Genomic DNA, 21,048 nt, shown 5'->3' on the forward strand with positions numbered 1-21,048 from the left:
AAATTGTCCATAGCCCCTAACAAATACCAACAAGCCCTTATCCCTCCTTATCCTTTTATCGCATATAACGAGAATGCATTCGTGTACATTGAGGCAGAATGCCCGAAGTTATCCAACGGCTATCTCTGCGAGGAAGACGTCAACCATCAAGTCCGCACCGCACCTGACTGTATCCAGCATCTCATCTCCCGCCAATCTCTGGAGAAGACCTGCAAACTAACGAACATCACCTTGAATAAAGAAGCAATGGAAAAATTAGATGACCAACACTATGTCATCTCGCTGCCTCACCAAACGAAGATTCATCTCTCCTGCAGCCGAGAAGACTACACTCAGTTACAAGGAAGCTATTTAGTCACCGTACCAATCAACTGCCAGCTGCGCACACCCGAGTTCACTATCATCAACGATAACAACGAGATAAAAGGCCAACCTATGCACATAATGAAGATCCCGAATATTGAAATGCAAGCTACAGAGAAATCTCACATCAATCTGCACTCAATCAATCTTCAGAGTCTGCACAGCATCCAAGATAAAATAGCGCTCCAAACGCCCGTGCAAATAAACGAGCCATCGACGGAGACATTATATCATACTACGATACCTTTCTACGGCATACTATTAAGTGCAAGCGTACTCATCCTCGTAGTCACGCTACGACGCTACGAGATACTTACTTGCAAACGTAACCGCACCGCAGCTACCACGGAGCCCGAGCACCAGTATGAAAGCCCAGATCAATCTGAAACTGAAACACAAGGAAACCCTGGAGGCAGGAAGCTACCAGCAACATTTGCTCTTAAAATCCTCAAATAGTTGCTGATCTGCGGGTGGAGGAATTACGTATTCCACTAGTATGAAGGCTGCTGACACCAAAGTCCATCAGCTAGCCCAATTTCGCAAGACCACAAAACCAAGTAAACGCTGACGCCGCACCCGTGCACCGCCAACGTGACCGACGACCGGACGCCGAGCCAGCGCGCCATCACGCCACTCATAATCTTACATCGATCGGGTCAATACTATATTTTAGGAAATAAGTTTTATTGTAATTCTTTTATTTTATTTTAATTAAATAAGTATTAAAAAATCGGTTTTTTTTCGATCCTCCGGCTGTGAAATCCATAATTAGCATGTCGACCGTGGCCGAAGTCGTTAAACACCTAAGTAGTGCTTTTGTCGCCAAACTGAAGGTCGCGCTTGGCGTCCGAACTTTGTTCCTAGATAAACAAAACATGAAAAGGTAAACAATTTTTGTTTACTATCGCAAAGGTGTTTTTCTGAGATTCTGGAACAACACGTTTAAATTAGTTAGTGCCTATTAGTCATTTACCAAGGTTTCGAAAATACCCATAACAAGTGGAAAACAGTTCAAAACAATTCTAACGTCAATTAAGTAACCCATAACATTAAAATCAAAGTTCCTAGGTTGTCTGGAAAATATTATATCTTTATGAGACTGATTGATTGTCTATTTTGTGCATTTCTTTCTTGTTTTGTACAACATGAAGTATTTTTATTATTGTTTAATTACATAGTACAAGCTTTGCTTAGTTTAAGACTAGAGGCACAGTGTAAAATGTCCAAGGATATTTAAAAAAAATATTTAATTTTCAATTGGCACTTTATTTAACGAGTATATAAAATGATTGATTCGATAGAAAAAACATTTAAAAATGCAAAAAAAGATCTTTTGATAAAATTTCAATCGGACCTGAATAAAAAGCGATTAGCTAACGGTGTGTTATACTTTCTATCATCTGTTAATTTTATGACCTTTCCTTATTTCCTTTAAATCCTATGACACATTTTCCAAAGTCCACCGGAATAATTCAAATTGACAGACGGCTGGTAAACATAATACTTGAACTTGCGTATTGATTTTAAGAAATGTAAACAAACAGTTTGTTGGATCCACCAATTTAATTTGACCTCCGGTTTTCTTGGGCAAATTAGGGGGTTAGTTTAATTAGGAGGTCAGGTTTTATCGGTCGTTGCCGGTGAATCAGTCGGCCGGCGTTTGCGCAACGTATATAAACGTGTTGGAGGTAGCGCCGGCGCAATCGAAAGCTCCTAGTTGTAAAGATCGGTCGGGTTATTGTTTGGGTTGAAGTGGGTTCGATTTAAGTAAATTTTAATTTAAATAAATAATTAATCAAAATGCGTGTGATAATAAGTATAGTCGCGGTGGCGCTGTGCGTGGCTGGCACGAATTCGGGGACTTTGCGTAAGTTTTCACTTAGTTTTCTTAATTTCCAAAAAGAATAGAAAATATCACATGATGATTGGTGATCAGATTATTTTAAATACATTACTTATCATAAATATTTGAATTTGTTAAACTGTATTCTGAAAAATATAACCGTAGTTAACATAATTAGTTAATATTGATTTCATAACGAAAAATGCTTAATACTAAAAATAAATAACCAACAATAATTGACAGACATTGGCGATTTCCTTATTTCACTATTTAAAAAATATAATTTTGATGAGAAACTTTAAACTAATAAGTATTGACTTTGACCCACTTTTTAAGGCGCTACATGTTCGGATGTTAGATAATTGATTCTAATCAAAAGTATAAATAATACATATCTCTGTCTGCGGTTCCTTTCATTTCAGTTCATAACCGAAATAGCATCCTTTGCGAACTCCTCTAGCTGATTCCAAATATTCAACAGTTTCTTTATGTAAATAAAAATAATGCTTCAGTAGTTTCAGAACTATGATAATATTAATATATCGTTGCTGCGTGGATTTCGTTTTGCTACAAACAGTGTACGGACGACGCACCGGCGCATCTTATAAGTACACATACGAGTAGGGGAACCTGTTGAACCTTGGACAGAGTTGTACCTAAAACAATTGTATATATTTTTTAAATTATGCGGTTTTATGAACAGTTGTCTAGGGTATTAGATACGTTATTTGTCAACATTATCGTGAAGTTAGCTAAGATTCGCCGACGCCGTGCAAGTACAAGAAAAAATGGTAATTTATTATTTTACACTGACACAGTGAGTTTTTGGAGGTTTACTTCATGTCAATTTATTAAAAATGTTGCATGTTTGACAAAACGGTTATAGTTAGAATATAATCTTTATATATCTAGCTACTGGACGATATAAGTTTCAGATCCTAAGCTCAAATGGAAGTGGGTTTATTAAGCTTATTAAGTGAAGTAGTCGCAATGTTGTACCTTGACCACCCAACTAGCGATGTACCTTGGTCACTGATTTTCATTACGTTTTAATGAGAATTTTATTGTAATAAAAAAAACATATTATATCGTTATAGATACAATGCCGGAAGACCTGAAAATAGCAATTGAAAGTCTGTTTTTGGTAAATTTTTATGAAATTTCTGATCTTTTTTTTTGATCTTCATATGACTTTTTAAGATTATTTTTGTTGCTAAAGCGGTTTTAATGGATATTTTGCTAGAATTTATGTTAAATGATAAGAAAGAAAGAAATCTAGACTGCAAGTTAAAGCCACTCCAGCGCGTGTTTTGTCCTACACGACATATAACATGTCAACATTCAATAAAATTTCCTACAAAAAATGTTGAAATTTATCATATTTATGTTGATTGTGTAAGGTTAAACACGGGCTGGAGAGCCGGCTTGAAATTACGTGATTTGTTGCCAAAATATTATGAAAAATAATGAGTACAAAAAAGATGTTTGAGGATCTTTTTTTAAAAATACTTTTACTTGGATATTGTTGCTAATAACCGTAATTATGGGTATTTCAAGTAATAATTCAACAGAAAATAAACAAATTGAAGCTAATATAAGCATTTATTTCAATTTAAATAGGTACAACGTACAAGGTCCAAGGTACATCTGGTTTGTTGTACCTAGGACAGTTTTCCCTTTTTTTTTCTAGTAGCTAGTATGCCTAAATTTTTAAAATTATACACAATTTTATGAATGAATTATGTAGTTAATTAAATGATCTTTACATATAAGCGCACTAGACAAGTTTAACTAGCACCATTATTTTTCAAAAAATCAAAATTCGAAAAACTGGCCTAAGTACAACAGGTTCCCCTACATAATGTAGTTGTAGGTGCTGTTTCGCAACAACAAATTTACAGTCTCCTGTAGTGCCCCCTGCACATTATCATTATCTTAACTACCTCTGAAATGTTCTCTACTTCTTACCACCATTTTTTTTTCATTATACTATTTTACCACTTTAGAGATAAAATGTAGCCTGCATCCGCCTTACATATCCAATCTCAGTTTCATAATTTAAAAAAACATTAATGATTTAAAAAAATTATGAAAACGAAATCACTTATACAAGTAGGTATCTACTATCTGTTCATCCTCTTTTAGATAACCTTTGATTGAGCCGATTAAATAATATTACCAAAGGATAAGATGTTCAATCACATGTTTGGAATTTGTATTGGCTGATTAAAGTCATAGCTGAATTGTATTTATAATGCTCCATGTAGGTATGTACACCTCATTCAAAGTCATTATCGATCAAAATCATTATCCAACTTTTATTGCTAGAGATAGATTCAAATTAGATCTTTTATGTAATATTATTATAGGTAACTTTCTTACATAAAACGTTCCTTACTCATCTTAAAATTGTATACTTTTATTTTTACAGGTTCAAATGAAAAATTAGTAACTGCATTAATGAAATATTGACATTTGAAATGATTTGACTAAAAAGTGTGAGTCACTTGCTGCTTCATAAATAATGTATGTCCTGTCCACCTATGTCAAACTGTCTCCATTTCCAGAAGAAAGCAAAAGTCTAAAGACTAATTAATAGTACTAAAACAGTTCAGTAAAATAGACATCAAGTCAATCTCTAAATTAAACCCTTGAAGATTTGCCTTAACCTTAATTAGTCATTTTTAGTCGCAAAGAATTTTACCTTATTACTAAGATGGCAAATTGTGGCCACAACAAAGCCTTGTCAAATATTTTTTGTTAGCAATTTCAATATTTAAATAAGTAGGTAGGTAAATAAATTGCATAAGCAGTTAGTAATTTTCCGAAAGGACGCAAATATTATCCTTTAAGTGTTTATAAAACTCCTACCCATAAACCTATAAAATATAATTTAATATACCTACAAAACTAACGATAATGCTACTTAAACCGCTCGTTAAGGTAATTCAATTGAAATTCTTATAATCCGTACTTACCTATATTATAGTAATTGGGTAGTTGTCCAAAGCGCTACGTTATTAAGTAGGTACTTAGAATCATTCAAGAAAAGTACTAGCTCAAGTAAACAGATATAATATTCTGCTTTCGGTCATGGTCGCGATCACTAAACTACACTACGGTACATCTTAACGTTATAACTTAACTAACACTATACATAGGCGTAAGGGGCTGCCAGATTGCACTAGTGCCCACCCCAAAAATCTTAGAAATAGAAAATCTACATAGATGTTATCTTTGCAACAAAAATGTTGGTATGATTGTAGAGTTTGAAATGCAGTCACTTTGCATAATTTTCAAAAGTTATTTAAGTTATCGAACCCTTTGAGATGGTATTTTATTAAATAGAGAGTGAAACAAATACAGATACCTACCATAATATGTACAAAATGGGTACAAAACATTCGCAGAAACAGTTGTATGGTGGGCTAAAGTAACATTGAAAAGCATGAACTGTGAAGCCGGCCGGCGTTGCCCGGTGATAACAATGACAACAATAATGTCGAGAAAATTATAAGTTCAAAGCTACCTCTATAAAAGATTTTAAAAACCATGATTATTAAAATTGATCTTTATGTTATACACATGCACGATGTTAGTTCGGTCGTTGAGGGCTGAAGAAACCCTTGGGCGGGCTGAAATGAAAGGGTTCAGTACGTACATTAATAAACAATGTGTGTAGGCTTAGGGACTGAGGTAGTGAAATGTGAATAGGCACTCGGCGCTTTAAACTAACCTTATCATCTCCAACGCGACAGTTCCAAACCGGTCTCTATGGTCGGCCCTGGCTAAGGGCTGACATTGGCACCCTATTACCACACTGGCCTCACACTTGTATTTATTCACCAAATTCTAATTGCACAACCGCGACCGCTTCCACGCCATTCATAAAATGTCTCCGTGACGCAAGACCCGGCGGCATTGACTTTGTAAACATTTTTGTTTATTAACAAACAAGCTAAAGTATTCGAGATTAACATGTTTTCAAGAATTTTAAAAAGGTTGTGTCTAACTGCCTCTGAGTTAAATTCAACTTTCAGATATTCAATCGACGGATGTGTACCTATTTTAAATTCCGGCAAGACCGACTTTGAAGGTCTTTCGCTAATGTTATATTCAAGTAACTAGTAAATAACTTTTATTTTATAATAAAGGGTTCCTCTCAAACTAAAAACTCATGAAATTGGTACAAAGAAATTCCGTGCCAGACCAACATCTTCAATCGAAGCAATAGCATAAAAAATTCACTTAAAGGAAATTGCGATCACACAGCTTCTACAATTCAATTATAATGCCGACGGATACTTGGCCAATATCGATTTCAGAGGGATGTGCCGATATTACGTGTCGAAATATTTAATTAAATCCGTTTTTTACTACTAGCCTACATTCTCAATCTCCGCGTAGCAACACAAATCAATTTGTTAAACCACGTGTGCGCAAACAATTGGTTAATTAATAATTACAAAGTAATGACAGTGGGAACCGACGCCATTGTAATCATGGTGACAATAAAGGTTCTATAGCTGACAATTTTCAAGACCTACCCATTGTGCATTGTATTCAAAACTTTGACCAAAAAAGAGACCATGTTTACATGTTGCAACTCAATGAAATGCAGTCAAAACTACTTTTAGTTTTATGGAACACTAGCTTTCCGCCCGCGGCTTCGCCCGCGTGGAATTTTGTCTGTCACAGAAAAACTTTATCGCGCGCGTCCCTGTTTCAAAAACCGGGATAAAAACTATCCTATGTTCTTTCCCGGGACTCAAACTATCTCTATGCCAAATTTCATCAAAATCGGTTGCGAGGTTTAAGCGGGAAAGCGTAACAAACAGACAGACAGACAGAGTTACTTTCGCATTTATAATATTAGTTGGGATTTTAATAAGTGTGTTTGGCCATGAAATTGTTGCAGCAACAAGCCTTATGATCTCAAGTAAAAGTACCTAACCGGTCGGCTTCTCAATTTCTTATGAAAGGAAAGGGGCAATCTCTGGTTTTTCTTAACTCGTGCTTTGCGACAACTAATAGGATTACAAACGGTGTCTTTCAAACCTTATGATCACACAAAATGATTTTACATGTGCGTCTTGTCTGGAAATCGACCTCTTGAGTGGAGAAAGTCCTACTCCTAAACTAGTGGACTTCGAAAGCCAAGTTTTTGTTATTAACTTTTATCACTACATATTTAGGTAAGTCCTTGGAGTTTTAGTTGGTAGTGAATATTGCTGATTACCTACCTCAACGTCTACCTATTGTTGCTTTTCGCTAAATGATAGAGCACACAGATCATCATGAGAATGATGTAACCCATTGGCCTTGACATGACAACGGGTTTTTGTGTTCATATGACACTCATTAATTAATATAAAACCAGATTCGGGTCCTAACATGTAATTTGTTAAAACCGGTATAAAACCACGTGGGCCCTTTACGAAACGTGATACAGTAGGTATAAAACACTTGCTTGACCTATGAAAACTTAACGCAAAGTTCTTTTTAAATATTTTTTAGGACTGAAGGTTTGCTGCCTTGTCGTGGAATCTGTCCAATTAAATGAAGGCTAGCTTCTTTAGGGCTAGATTTTTATTATGTAGATGCCTATCCCTATGATACTTGATACTTATGTTTTCCCAAAGTGATGGAAGGGCAAGTTACATATATTATGGACGTATACGTATACTAGACGATAAGTGCCCTGAAAAGGGCCTAGGCCTATTCTCGTATTGAGTAGCAATTTTTCGGTCACGTTAGTCTGCAAGAGATCTCCTCCAAACTATGTACGGTCTGGATGATGCTGTTTACATTTGGACTAGTAGGTAATCTTGTTCGACCAAACTCGTGACCGCCCGCGGCGCTCACGTGTCGGCGCCGGCCGACATTGACCTGCTCCACCAGTGTCACGACGGACGTGTCACAACGTTAAGCCGCCTCTACATCGCATCGTGAAAGATGCGAGACGAACATGAACGCGGACAAAAGATAGCCAATTGTTTACGGTCATTCGATTCTTCGCAGAAAATGGTTAGAGGACATACGAGGAGGCTTGTCAACTGAATCAAGATCTAACGGGGTAGGTTGTTATGTAGTTGTTTATAATTTAGATTGTTAGTTGACAAAGGTTACTCCGCTTTTTCCGCCATTTCGTTTCAGCACCAGCCTATTGTCCCGAACTTGTGGTAGGCTATTGGGACGTGTCATGAAGCGCCTAAAATACTATCATTTTGAAGTGATTATGATTCAAATTAATGTCTATCCAAGTAAAATTGTAATATTGTGAAACAGCTAACCCTCACCTACATGTTTTATTTAGTGTTAATTTAATAATGAAATGAAGTTTTCCTTGCTACACTATCTTTATTATGCTAGCAAGTAGCCAATCGAATCAGCCCAGCTCCAGGCAAGACTCTGGTCCAGTGTCAGTCTTGACTATAGCTTTAGTAGCAATGGTAGAGACCGCTATATTTTAAACGTGTATAAGTGTCTTGAAGTGGCTTAAATATTAAAGAATTTGAATTTGAATGCGGACAAGTTTTATCCAGCCTTAACATCTATCGGCGGCAATACCGACGGCCGATGTTACGCAACACGCGTGCAGCCGTGGGGCAATGCACTTCGACTTGGCCTTCGTGGCTGCAGCGTTGTGCAACCAGCACTAGGATGGGTGACCGGCTGTAGCAGTCTTCAAATGTTATTATGCTATTTTTATAACCATGATGCAATGAAAGATTATGGGTTTATAGCGAGCTAAAAGGCTCATGAAGACAGACTATAAAGTGACTTCATAAAACTATAATAAAATACAATACTTATAACAAATTGGATGACTTAAGCGTATTTTCCGATTGTAAATAAGTATTCAAAACCTGACACATACATGGCTTACTTGCATTTACAACTGCAGAATACCGTAACAGCTAGGAAGGAACTACTGCAGATTAAGTACTCAGTCCCATTTAAATTAAATGTGTGTACTTACAAGCGGACACAAAATTGAAAAACATTGACTTTAAACAGTTTTCAAATCACGTTCAGTACGAGTACTTAAGTAGAACAAGTATGACCAACCGCAGAGGGAAGGAAACTATCTGTTCACTTTAAGTATTTTTCCACCCAATTACACTGAACACTGTCCAGCGAGGTTAGATGACAGATCCTCAATACGAATAAGTTGGGCACTTCTGATAGACCAAATGACTAAAATTCCTTCCAAATTGCCTAACTAATCAAACACCGAACAGTATAGTTCTTTATGCATAACAAGGCAGCTAAGTATTTGACCGCATTCATTCCAGCACCAAACGCTAACGCGCCTTTTTTTCTTTCCAGCCGCCTTCCTAAAGGCCTGCTCCGCATCAGACAGCAAGCTCGACCAGTGCATAGAGAAGGTCATCGAGGTCGGCGGGCCCAAGTTCACGGATGGCATCCCAGCGCTGGGCATCGCGCCCCTGGACCCCCTCAAGCTGGGGACGGTGGTCGTCAACAACCCTGCGCTGAAGCTGACCTTCCAAGATACGGTGGTGACCGGACTCAAAGGATTTAGGGTTAATTCCTACAAGTAAGTTCAAAAAATCCTTTCATAATGGAGAAGTCCATGATGTGCCTGTTTTTGTTTTGTTTCGTTACTTTCTTGTTATCATATTATTAGACAGACTTACCTAAAAAAAAATTAGACAAACACAGCACGTGTTTACACATACATGCATTTGCATAACCGATAACTCTGAAAGGTAAGTAAGCAAATAATACACAGAATTGATGTGACATTAAAAATGACTATGCAACTGCGTTTACCAATGCCATTTTAAACCGATAGGTATCCAAAATGCTGTAGCTAAGTACCTACTACAAACGACTAACTAAAGCTACTAGACTTTCATTTTAGGTTACCAGACGTAAGTAAAAGGTAGTTTAGCAGGATTGTAACTGAAAACTAATTTCCAGGATGAACAGCGCCAAGAACAAGGCGACGTTCGACTTCACGGCCAACGTGACGCTGAAGGCGCACTACGAAATCGACGGCCAGGTCATCATCCTGCCCATCAGGGGGAACGGCCCTGCCAAGATCAAGATCAGTAAGTCACAGACTACCTTTTAAAATCATTATTCATTCATCTCCAGTTGCAAATTAACCCATAAGCAAATAAAGTTTAGAGCATAACGTCTTGGGCGGCACCAAAACCAGCACCAAAAAACAATTTCCTCGAATTTATATCCTGCAAAAGAAGTAGCAAGTAGCATTTTTTTTTCACTTAAGATAGGTGGTAGTAAAAGAACGCAAAAACTTTTTTCCCTGCCAAAATGTCAGAATAATGTAACGTACAACAATCCAGTGTTCCGAATGTGTAGAGCTTACAATGAAATTAGCAAGGATCTAGATGTTTTCTCACTTTCTCGTGCATCTTTTCTTAAATTGTGTAGGTGCAAATTGTAAACTAACATGCATGTATTTATTAGAATTACTGTAGGGTATGGTGGGGCACAATGTTACACGGGGTACAATAATATGTTACAAAGCATATTTCTCCGTCCCTTTCTATTAGTTGTATGATAGTTATTTAATTTTTAGCGTTAAGAGTCGCATCTCAAACTAATTTGAAAATTATAAATAACTTGAAAATCGAACTGCCTAAGGCGGGAATTGAACCCACGAACCCATTGGAAGAGCAGTCGCCCGGCAAGCGGAAGGTCGTGGGTTCAATTCCCGCCTTAGGCAGTTCGATTTTTTCAAGTTATTTATAATTTTCAAATTAGTTGTATGATGTTGGTATACACGTTTGTCAAGCTCATAAGAGCTGCTGAACTGAGCCGCTGAACATCATACAACTATAGAAAGGGACGGAGAAGTATGCATTGTAACATTATACCCCGTGTAACATTGTGCCCCACCTTACCCTATCACTTAAATCAAAGCTAGACTAAAACGAATGTTGTGTTCAGCTACAATCGGAGTGCAAATTAATTGTTAATCTTTGTTCAATGTACTTTATTTTTAAGCCATAATTTGCAATCTGTTGCTGTACTTACCTTAATAAATAAATAAAAAAAAAATCTTTGGGGGTTTCACAAGGGTCGATAACTGTTCCACTACAAGTAAGTATTCAAAGTCCGAAAAAAGATAGAGAAGATATCTACTTAGAGCCCCGCATAGCAAAATATCCTGGCTATGTCTGCGAAGACACTAATCTAGACAAGACCAAGTACAGTGACTGCAGACAGCCTTCCATACTTAAAGGATCTAAACCCAATAATGTAAAGAAACCAAAAGTTCACAATGATCTTCTTGCAGCGAACCTGAACATCGTGATCAAGTACGACTTCGACACTCGCGACGGGCACTGGGTGGTCACCAGCTACAAGGACAGCTACAAGATGGACCGCGCGCAGTTCAAATTCAGCAACCTCTTCGGAGGCAACAAGGAACTCGGTACGTACCATGGTGTCTATTGCCCACAGAACGTAGAACTAGAGGTATTGCTTTAGACGAATAAACGTTTATTCGTCCAAGGGTATTGCCCATTATAGGAAGCTTGAGCCTTCATGGGGAAAAATATGCATTTGAGGTCTATTTAGAGATGGGTTTGTAGCCAGCTAGTTTGGATAATAACTGATTATTATCTATTAATAGCCATTATTAGCCATCCATTGGCTAGTAACCCTGCTATTAATAGTTTCTTACGTTTTTTCTTCCACCTTTAAAATCAAATCATTATTAAAATCAAATATTACTCAAAGAAGCAAAAAAGAACTAAAATATTAAAAAACATCAATGTAATTTATATAAACGACATTGAAGTTAAAAAAGAATCTAAAATAAAAGGAGAAACTGACTGACTTAGTGACAGATCAACGCACAGCCTAAACGGCTAAACGTAGGCACTTGAAATTTGGAAGGGACGTAGCTTAAATACCGTAGAGGTGCACTAAGAAAGGAATTACCAAAATTCCCAAGGGAACGGGAATTAGCGGGAAAATCCTTTTGTATGAAAAATCTAAACCGCTTAAGTTAGACGCTTGAAATTTGGCATGTAGGTACATTAGTAAACTTAAAGCTTAGTTACAACAAGGAATTCCCACGGGAACGGGAATAAACGGGAAAATCCTTTTGTATGAAAAATCTAAACCGCTTAAGTCAGACGCTTGAAATTTGGCATGTAGGTACATTAGTAAACTTAAAGCTTAGTTACAACAAGGAATTCCCGAAATTCCCACGGTATTGGGAATAAGCTGGAAAATCCTTTTGTATGAAAAAAGTAAACCGCTTAAGTTACACGCTTGAAATTTGGCATGTAGATACCTTAGTAAACTGAAAGCTTAGTTACAACAAGGAATTCCCGAAATTCCCACGGAAACGGGAATTACCGGGAAAATCCTTTTGTATTAAAAATCTAAACCGCTTAAGTTAGACGCTTGAAATTCGGCATGCAGGTACCTTAGTAAACTTAAAGCTTAGTTACAATAGGATTTTCCAAAATTCCCACGGGAACGGGAGTTAGGAAAAAACATTTGTATGAAAAAATCTAAACCGCGTAAGATATATGAAGGGGGTAAAACGGGATCCACGCGTACGAAGTCGCGGGCGGCCGCTAGTGCTTAATAACAGGCGATACTAAAAAATACATAATATACCCAGAAAATGTCAATAAATAATAAAAGCTCAGATATTTTTTGACTTTTTTTATCGATAAAAATAGGTTTAGTAGTTCCGCCTATTTTCATATGTGCACTTTCTCAAGACTCATACTGTACTAGCGGCCGCCCGTGACTTCGTACGCGTGGATCCCGTTTTACCCCCTTCATCTATCTTACGCGGTTTAGATTTTTTCATACAAATGTTTTTTCCCGCTAACTCCCGTTACCGTGGGAATTTTGCAATATCCTGTTGTAACTAAGCTTTAAGTTTACTAAGGTACCTGCATGCCAAATTTCAATCGTCTAACTTAGGCGGTTTAGATTTTTCATACAAAAAGATTTTCCCGATAATTCCCGTTCCCGTGGGAATTTCGGGAATTCCTTGTTGAAACTAAGCTTTGAGTTTACTAAGGTACCTGCATGCCAAATTTCAAGCGTCTATCTTACGTGGTTTAGATTTTTTCATACAAATGTTTTTTCCCGCTAACTCCCGTTCCTGTGGGAATTTTGCAATATCCTCTTGTAACTAAGCTTTGACTTTACTAAGGTACCTGCATGCCAAATTTCAAGCGTCTATCTTACGTGGTTTAGATTTTTTCATACAAATGTTTTTTTCCCGCTAACTCCCGTTCCCGTGGGAATTTTGCAATATCCTCTTTTAACTAAGCTTTAAGTTTACTAAGGTACCTGCATGCCAAATTTCAAGCGTCTAACTTAAGCGGTTTAGATTTTTCATACAAAAGTATTTTCCCGCTAATTCCCGTGCCCGTGGGAATTTCAGGTATTCCTTTCTTAATGCACCTCTTAGGTACCTAAGCTACGTCCCTTCCAAATTTCAAGTGCTAAATTTGTAAACTATGAAGGGATATGTTTAATCATTAGTATAACATTAATAGCAGGGTTACCATCTGAAATCGGCTATTATTGGCTATTAATGGCTAATAACTGCTTTTAATCCGTTACTAGCCAATTGCTATTAATCGGATTATTAGCACTTACCCATCTCTAGGTCTATTTATTACGGCACAAGCCTTTTGTAGTTATAAGTACCTACGTATTTATAACCCTGGAATAAAACCACATGGAAACTTCACCAATAGGTACCTACACGATGATACAATTGTTTGGCTAGAGTTGATGCAATTAAACAAATGTCTTCATAAAACACTTATGCAGAACACTTTCAAAAATATATCAGATGATAAATGATTTAACAATGAACTACATACTCGTACTTATCAGTTAGTGCCAGAGCACAACCCCCTACAAATGCTTCAACAACTTGAAAACTTCTTACAAAACCTTACTTAAACATTATGAACTGAACACACAACCCTAACCAAACCGTCCATTCCAGCGGAGACCACCCACAGGTTCACCAACGAGAACTGGGAGATCATAATGCAGGAGATCGCGCCGCCTGCCATCGAGGGCATCATTAAGAGCTGTGTGGCCGTCGTCAACTCCTTCTTCGGCGCTGTACCAGCTGCCGACCTGCTGTTGCCTTGAATGGTTGGAACTTGAAACCGATACCTTGGTGGTTGGAACTCGAAAACATGCTTACCCCACCCTACCCTTTTTTTTCGACTGGAAAATGCATGAAACTGCATACTCACTAGCCCGTCGCTGATGAGTTATGTGGGGCTCTCCACCTTAACCCTTCAGCCTCATCTTTGAGGATTCATCATCTGCTTCGTTCTACAGTTCTTTCACTTCTCGATTGCGACTTTTAACCAATCTGAGCCCCGATTATGGTAATTTTTAACGTATCCAATCCAGACGCGCTTCATCGAATCTGCGATACGATTGGTCAAAACAGCTGACGTACGCTGTTTTGATCATTACGCTGACCAATCGTATCGCAGAATCGATGAAGCGCGGCTGGATTGGAAACGTTAAAAGTTACCATAATCGGGGCTCAGCATCATGTTTGAACATCCATAGTCTGCTTTGTTCAAAGATATTGTATGTACCTATAGTTCTTCCACTTCTCTATATAGCGACTTTTAACCAATCAGCCTCATGTTTGAAGATCCATCTGCTTCGTTCTACGATATTGTATTTAGTTCTTTCACTTCTCGATTGCGCCTATTAACCAATCAGCCTCATGGTTGAAGATCCATCTGCTTCGTTCTACGATATTGTATTTAGTTCTTTCACTTCTCTATTGCGACTTTTAACCAATCAGCCTCATGTTAGAAATCCATCTGCTTCGTTCAGCGCTATTGTACTTATTTGCAGTTCTTTGCCAGCTCGGTTCCTTCAATGTTGTTGAAACCTAACCGCTTTTTATTTCTATGTCAGAGCATTCATCGACATGCGATTACGATGTATTTATTGTACCTATTGTACTTACGCCATGCTACTTACTTCTACTAATAGTATTAGCATTATAATCACGGGTAAGTTACTCATATACTAATTACAAATCATTTAGCTACTAAATGGCATACATCATCAAAAACTACATAAACCCATGACCATGAAAACAACAGCATTCAAACTAAACCTGACAAGTTACAAGTCAAGAGCAGCATACTCATACATAAACCTATGCATAAACCATGATATAACAAAAGTTTAATTTATATTCTGGTTTGTTTCGCCTGGAAGTTAAGATCTGAATTCTGTAGAATTCTTTTCTTCTAATTAAGTAAGTATAAGCAATAATAAATACGTCTAACAATAGTTTCCTCTCCAGGTGACACCATCCACAAAGTGATCAACGAGAACTGGGAGCCTGTGATCCGCGACATCGCACCCTACGCCTTCGAGCAAATCATCAAGTCCTGCGTGGAAGAAGTCAGCAAACTTTTCGGGGTCGTCCCCGCTTCGGAACTACTCTTACCATAAAACGATTTCGGGATAGTCTGGTCTCCGAGCACGTAGAATTTTGTCCAATGACCCCAAGCTACCCATCCTTATCGCTCGCGCGTAATTACGCGAGACCGGGCTTTAGTTCTAAACTAAAAACGGGACCGATTAACCCTTTGGTTAATTTAGCACACCTGCAAATGCAGTACTTACATCCAAGATTTAAGCTGATTATTTTCCTGTTAATTGGTTACATTCGATTGGCGGCCTCATTTATGCTGCCTAAGATCCGGTAGATTTGAAAATAATAATATCCGATACGATTTCCACTTCAGTTAATTTATCTGCGACGGAAATTATTTAACCATTTTTGGCTTCCAATTAATTTTAAACTATTTTTAATAACATTCTGTGACAGTTTTGTTTCGATTAAAGCACTTAATTCATAAGTACAATTAACGATTCCAGTATCTCAAGCCAGTTTATAATTTAAGAGTAATATTAAGCAACTGTCCCAAATAACTATGCAAATCAAGTTCACTATGTCTTTTGGTGTTGAAATCATAATTTTAATCATGAAATTCTATTATTTTTAAACTCCCTTGTTTCTCTCATCAATAAAAGATGTTACACAGCAAGATAAAATTCATGTTGGAAAATCTTAATAGGAATTTTCAGCTTGTTATCCTATTCTTTTAGATAATGGAAACAAGATTTTAGACATAGGCTTTGATGATTTGTTAGCAGGCCATAGAATTTGTTTTAGATAAATGTGATAATTATTGTTAAGAATTAGGATAAGGACTGAATTTAGAAATATTAATTTAATAAAAAAAATAAGTACCTACTCTATTTTTTATTATAACATGTGAATTTAAAAATTTAATTTAATAAACACAGAATAATAATGTACAGGATAATATGAAGTTCTCTTGCAAGTCAGATTATTGGACCAAATCAACAAATATGAAATTGTCTTCCTTTATCTATTTTGATCATATTTTGGTTTTATAGTTGTTACACACATAAAACTAAATATTCAAAAATAAATGATGGTTCCTTTCCCATTACACACAATATTGCAACAATTATTAAAATAATCCTTGTGGAGGCATTTGGCTGAAATGATGAAACTATTTTAATAATAAAACAATTTATTAACAAAATATGAACACTTTTATAAATGCAATAATAACAACATTCATGATATAAACAATAAAATATTGCACTTAAATACTATACATTTAAATATTGTTAAGGCACTTCAAAATATTGAATACAATGGCATATTAATTAGCGTGGACACATGGCATGACGGCCACCGTCAACAGGCAGACTTGCACCAGTGATGTTACTTGCCAGCTCACTGGCAAGGAAAGCAATCGTAGCAGCTACCTCCTCTGGCTTGCCAGGACGCCCCAAGGCATGAGTCTCCTTGCTTCTCTCCAAGAATGCTTTGTACTGTTCTTCGGACAGGCCGCCGCGTTTTTGCAACTCAGTCAAGATCACGCCTGGATTTACACAGTTCACCCTCACCCCTTTAGATGCCAGTTCTAAGGCCACACACCTGGTGAACTGGTCCACAGACGCCTTGGACACGTTATACGCGAGCACTCCCGGGAAAGACCGAATTCCATTCACGCTGGATACGTTCACGATGTTGCCCTTGGTTTTGATCAGATGTGGGACAGCCAACATGCTCAAATAGTAAATTGAGCGAACATTAGTGTTCATCAACCGGTCGTATTGAGCTAACGAAGTGTTCTCGATAGTACCTGTCTCAATGATCCCAGCGTTGTTCACCAGCACATCTAACTGACCGTAGTGGTCGATGGTGTTCTTCACGATTTTTTCGATGTCGCTCTCTTTAGTCAAATCAGCTTGTACCGTGAAAGTTGGTGCAGATTTCTCGCAGTCTTTGCTCACTTTCTGAAGATTATCAGCGTTTCTTCCGATCAGAGATAACTTGGCACCAAGTTTAGATAGATAGACCGCAGTCGCCGCTCCAATACCGGAACTCGCGCCGGTTACAATTACTACTTTTCCAGCGAAATTCATCTTTATGTCAGCAACTATGATTTTCAGGCGTATACTTTATTAATTGAGTGGTTCTTATTTATAAGATTATTACGTAATAATACAGCTAACACACGAAAAATAATTCTAGAAATATGTGCAACGCAAGTTGTTTACATATTTTATCATCAGTAAGTTTCGTATGTATGACATATGATCACATTTTTCATAGTGAAACGTGATTGGCTGACAAGTTTTAAGACAAAAGTACGGAAAATTGAAAATTGAGAAAAAGTCCAAGAAAAAAATTATATCTGTATATAATGAGGTATAGAAGTAGGTAAAACATGTTTGAACACTTCCCATTATTTTCTATTCTATTGGCAGTTGGTTTGCACTATATTATATAGCCATTTTTTAATTTATTTATTTATTTATTCCATAACTGCTCTGTGTAATTGAAAACCTACTGGATCTGTCAACAATTTATGTCAAATAGAGGTCGTTCAATGACCTTGAAAATAGTGATGTATATTTTTTACAAACCAAAAAGTTTAGTACAAATCGATATTTCGAAATAAATGCTGTCTCGTCTGCTGTATACATTGTCTTGTCTAGGAGAGATTGTTGCCTGTTGGCCCTGTTGCTCTATAGATTTTTGTCAAAAATTGACACGATATTAGTGACATAACAATGTAAGTAAATTTTGGTAAATAATGGATTAAATGTACAAAAATTTGTAATATTTTTAGGTCTTACACTTTAAATTTTAGTTTATTTAAATGGCGGTTGTGAGTTTTGGACTATTCTTTACTAAATTGTAACTTTATTTGACAAGGTTATCCAATACAATCATCGTACACGATTATGAACTCCGTTGCAGAAAGAAGTAATCCACATACACATAGGACAGGCAGGTGTTCAAGTGGCCAACGCTTGCTGGGAACTTTATTGCTTGGAGCATGGAATCACGGCCGATGGCATTCTCGCCTTTTCTGACAATGATAGAAGCTGTGGCACTTTCTTCAGTCAAACTGGGGCTGGCAAGGTGGTGCCCAGAGTTGTTATGATCGACTTGGAACCAACTCCTATAGGCAAGCAATATCATGCTTATTTCATTCTGTTTGTTAGCTATTAACGTGATGCTTTATATCGTATGTCGCTTAGAAAATTGAATGCCCCTAAGCTACCTTAATATGAATTATTTGATTTAGATGAAATAAGAACAGGAGCTTATCGACAGCTATTTCATCCCAACTCCTTGATTACTGGAAAAGAAGATGCCGCTAGCAACTTCGCACGAGGATATTTCGGAGTAGGGAGAGAAATGATTGAAGTGGCTCTAAATAGAATCAGAATCGCTGCAGAGGATTGCAGTTGCCTTCAAGGATTTATAATATTTAGGTCTTTTGGCGGTGGAACTGGCTCCGGGTTTACTGCTCTATTGCTCGAAGGCTTGGTCAGAGACTATGGGAAACTGTCCAAGATAGAGTTCGCGATTTATCCAGCTCCAAAAATATCACCCATTATTGTCGAGCCATATAATGCTGTACTCACCTCACATGCATGTATGGAAACTGAAGACGTTTGTTTCATATTTGACAATGAAGCCCTGTACGATATCCTAGCAAGATTGTTGGATGTACCTAGACCAACGTACACTAACCTAAACAGACTTATTGCGCAGGTAATTCTTATTCTAGCATCTGTAATTTTGTGCAAAGTACGAGTACCTACCTATTTAACTTTAACACAAACTGGTTTTAGGTCGTATCCTGTATGACTGCTTCGCTTAGATTCGAAGGTTCGTTGAACGTTGAGTTGGTGGAATTCAGAACCAACCTGATCCCTTATCCAAGAATTCACTTTCCCTTAGTAACATTTGCTCCTTTCATACCACCCACACGAGCTATGCATGAGACCATGACAACTCATCAGCTCATGATGTCTTGCTTCAATCCATCCAATCAAATGATCAAGTGTGACCCGAGAAGAGGGAGCTACATGTCTTGCTGCCTTTTGTTTAGAGGGGACGTAAATCCAAACGATATAAATTCTGGAATCAATCAAATCAAAAGCATGCGGAACATTAAATTCGTATCTTGGTCCCCAACTGGATTTAAGGTATTATTGCGTGAATAATTTACAAAAAGTCTAGTTCTCTATTAATTTTACGTTACTACTATTATACCTTGCAAGTGTTCCCAACTAAGGTAATTTACGCTAAGAAATTGATGTTTTATTCCTAGATCGGTGTAAACTATCAACCACCAGTAACAGTGCCTGGAGGGGACTTGGCTGCACTTCAAAGAGCAGTTGTGATGGTATCAAACAATTCTGCAGTTCGTGGAGCGTGGGAGAGACTCTGCAAGAAATTTTCTCTTATGTACGCCAAAAGAGCATTCGTACATCATTATGTTGGCGAAGGTTTGGAAGAACGGGAGTTCTCGCATGCACTACACAATATAAAAGCATTATCTAATGATTACAAAGAAATGGAAGATTGAGTACATATTGTGATTCTGTCAATGTACAAGAGATTGTCGTGTTCTCCAGGAAAATAAAGATTTAACCACAATCAGTACATTACTCGTATCATTTTAATAAATGGATTATCTATTAATAGGTAAATTGTATAATGGGTGTCTCAGGCATTAACGAGAACCTTTTTGTACTTCCGAATTAAATTTTCATAAAATTGCCGTTATTTTTATTAGCGTTACGTTATTGACAACCAGCAGCATAGGCATATACCAGCTACCATTCTTTGCCCAGCACTGTAATCGTAGAGGGTGGATGTGGTCATGAAGCTAAAGATAAAAATGGAGGGCAGAGTTGGAACAAAAACTTGAGTCAAATACCTACTTATATCTATCTCGCTCTCTGCGGCCCTACCTCTCTTTTTAGTGTGAACTGTAGTATTGCTATCTTCTGATTTAAATCTCCTTGTAAATTCTTCGAAATAGCCAATTCACTAACCAAATCAGAAGTTAAACAAATAAATAATTAATATTTGAAACTAAGATTACCTAGTTAAATAAAAAATCACAAAATTGTCGGCCATTTAGGCTTAATGTGTTGGCGAATCAGGGAATTACAATCCCAATTCCTGGGTAATCGGTACCATGTGGCAACATCGGCCCAATCCGGCCCATCATGGCGGTTGTTTACTATTTTGTTTATTAAGCAGTTAATTTCGTTTGAGATTGTTTACAGGAAATAATCATTGTTTTATCACAAGAATTGGTGCAAAATTTTGTAGTGCGTGGTTGCGGTAGTACGTGGTGTCCTGGAAGTGACATAAGATTCCACGCGTAAGTGTTTATTTCGTGATTTCCGACATTGGATCATTGTAAACATTTTTCACATTTTTTACA

At 37.2% G+C, this 21,048-nt stretch overlaps 3 protein-coding genes across 4 annotated transcripts; 2 read left to right on the forward strand and 1 right to left on the reverse strand.

Annotated features, from left to right (window-relative positions):
• The first annotated feature begins 2,045 nt into the window (after positions 1-2,045).
• Positions 2,046-16,502, forward strand: LOC135076333 (circadian clock-controlled protein daywake-like). 2 transcript variants are annotated; one of them, XM_063970816.1, is made up of 6 exons: positions 2,046-2,230; positions 9,539-9,767; positions 10,154-10,284; positions 11,499-11,636; positions 14,199-14,353; positions 15,543-15,634. In XM_063970816.1, exons 1-5 carry the CDS (start codon positions 2,164-2,166, stop codon positions 14,348-14,350), a joined length of 717 nt encoding a protein of 238 aa, XP_063826886.1. In that variant the 5' UTR covers positions 2,046-2,163; the 3' UTR covers positions 14,351-14,353; positions 15,543-15,634. The 2 variants fall into 2 exon arrangements, with proteins under 2 accessions (XP_063826886.1, XP_063826887.1); XM_063970817.1 differs by lacking the exon at positions 14,199-14,353 and having other exon boundaries at positions 15,543-16,502.
• Positions 16,503-16,791: 289 nt separating this feature from the next.
• Positions 16,792-17,873, reverse strand: LOC135076331 (3-oxoacyl-[acyl-carrier-protein] reductase FabG-like). The gene has a single exon (XM_063970815.1). The coding sequence runs from the start codon at positions 17,711-17,713 to the stop codon at positions 16,949-16,951; it is 765 nt and encodes a 254-aa protein (XP_063826885.1). The 5' UTR covers positions 17,714-17,873; the 3' UTR covers positions 16,792-16,948.
• A 499-nt stretch (positions 17,874-18,372) lies between these two features.
• LOC135076334 (tubulin alpha chain-like) lies at positions 18,373-20,255 on the forward strand. The gene is made up of 5 exons (XM_063970818.1): positions 18,373-18,462; positions 18,555-18,765; positions 18,886-19,358; positions 19,439-19,795; positions 19,921-20,255. The coding sequence occupies exons 1-5, from the start codon at positions 18,454-18,456 to the stop codon at positions 20,176-20,178; spliced, it is 1,308 nt and encodes a 435-aa protein (XP_063826888.1). The 5' UTR covers positions 18,373-18,453; the 3' UTR covers positions 20,179-20,255.
• Positions 20,256-21,048: the final 793 nt, after the last annotated feature.

This window comes from Ostrinia nubilalis, chromosome 11 (assembly GCF_963855985.1).
Source record: "Ostrinia nubilalis chromosome 11, ilOstNubi1.1, whole genome shotgun sequence".
Lineage (NCBI taxonomy): Eukaryota > Metazoa > Arthropoda > Insecta > Lepidoptera > Crambidae > Ostrinia > Ostrinia nubilalis.

What these genes read in the sequence shown, in the direction of transcription:
- LOC135076333 (XM_063970817.1), top strand. Translation starts at nt 2,164, where the DNA reads ATGCGTGTGATAATAAGTATAGTCGCGGTGGCGCTGTGCGTGGCTGGC. An exon ending in CACGAATTCGGGGACTTTGC is followed by an intron (nt 2,231 to 9,538) that starts GTAAGTTTTCAC and finishes TTTTCTTTCCAG; the next exon opens with CCGCCTTCCTAAAGGCCTGC. An exon ending in TTTAGGGTTAATTCCTACAA is followed by an intron (nt 9,768 to 10,153) that starts GTAAGTTCAAAA and finishes ACTAATTTCCAG; the next exon opens with GATGAACAGCGCCAAGAACA.
- LOC135076331 (XM_063970815.1), bottom strand. Translation starts at nt 17,713, where the DNA reads ATGAATTTCGCTGGAAAAGTAGTAATTGTAACCGGCGCGAGTTCCGGT.
- LOC135076334 (XM_063970818.1), top strand. An exon ending in CTTGGAACCAACTCCTATAG is followed by an intron (nt 18,766 to 18,885) that starts GCAAGCAATATC and finishes TATTTGATTTAG; the next exon opens with ATGAAATAAGAACAGGAGCT. An exon ending in GGTCCCCAACTGGATTTAAG is followed by an intron (nt 19,796 to 19,920) that starts GTATTATTGCGT and finishes TTTTATTCCTAG; the next exon opens with ATCGGTGTAAACTATCAACC.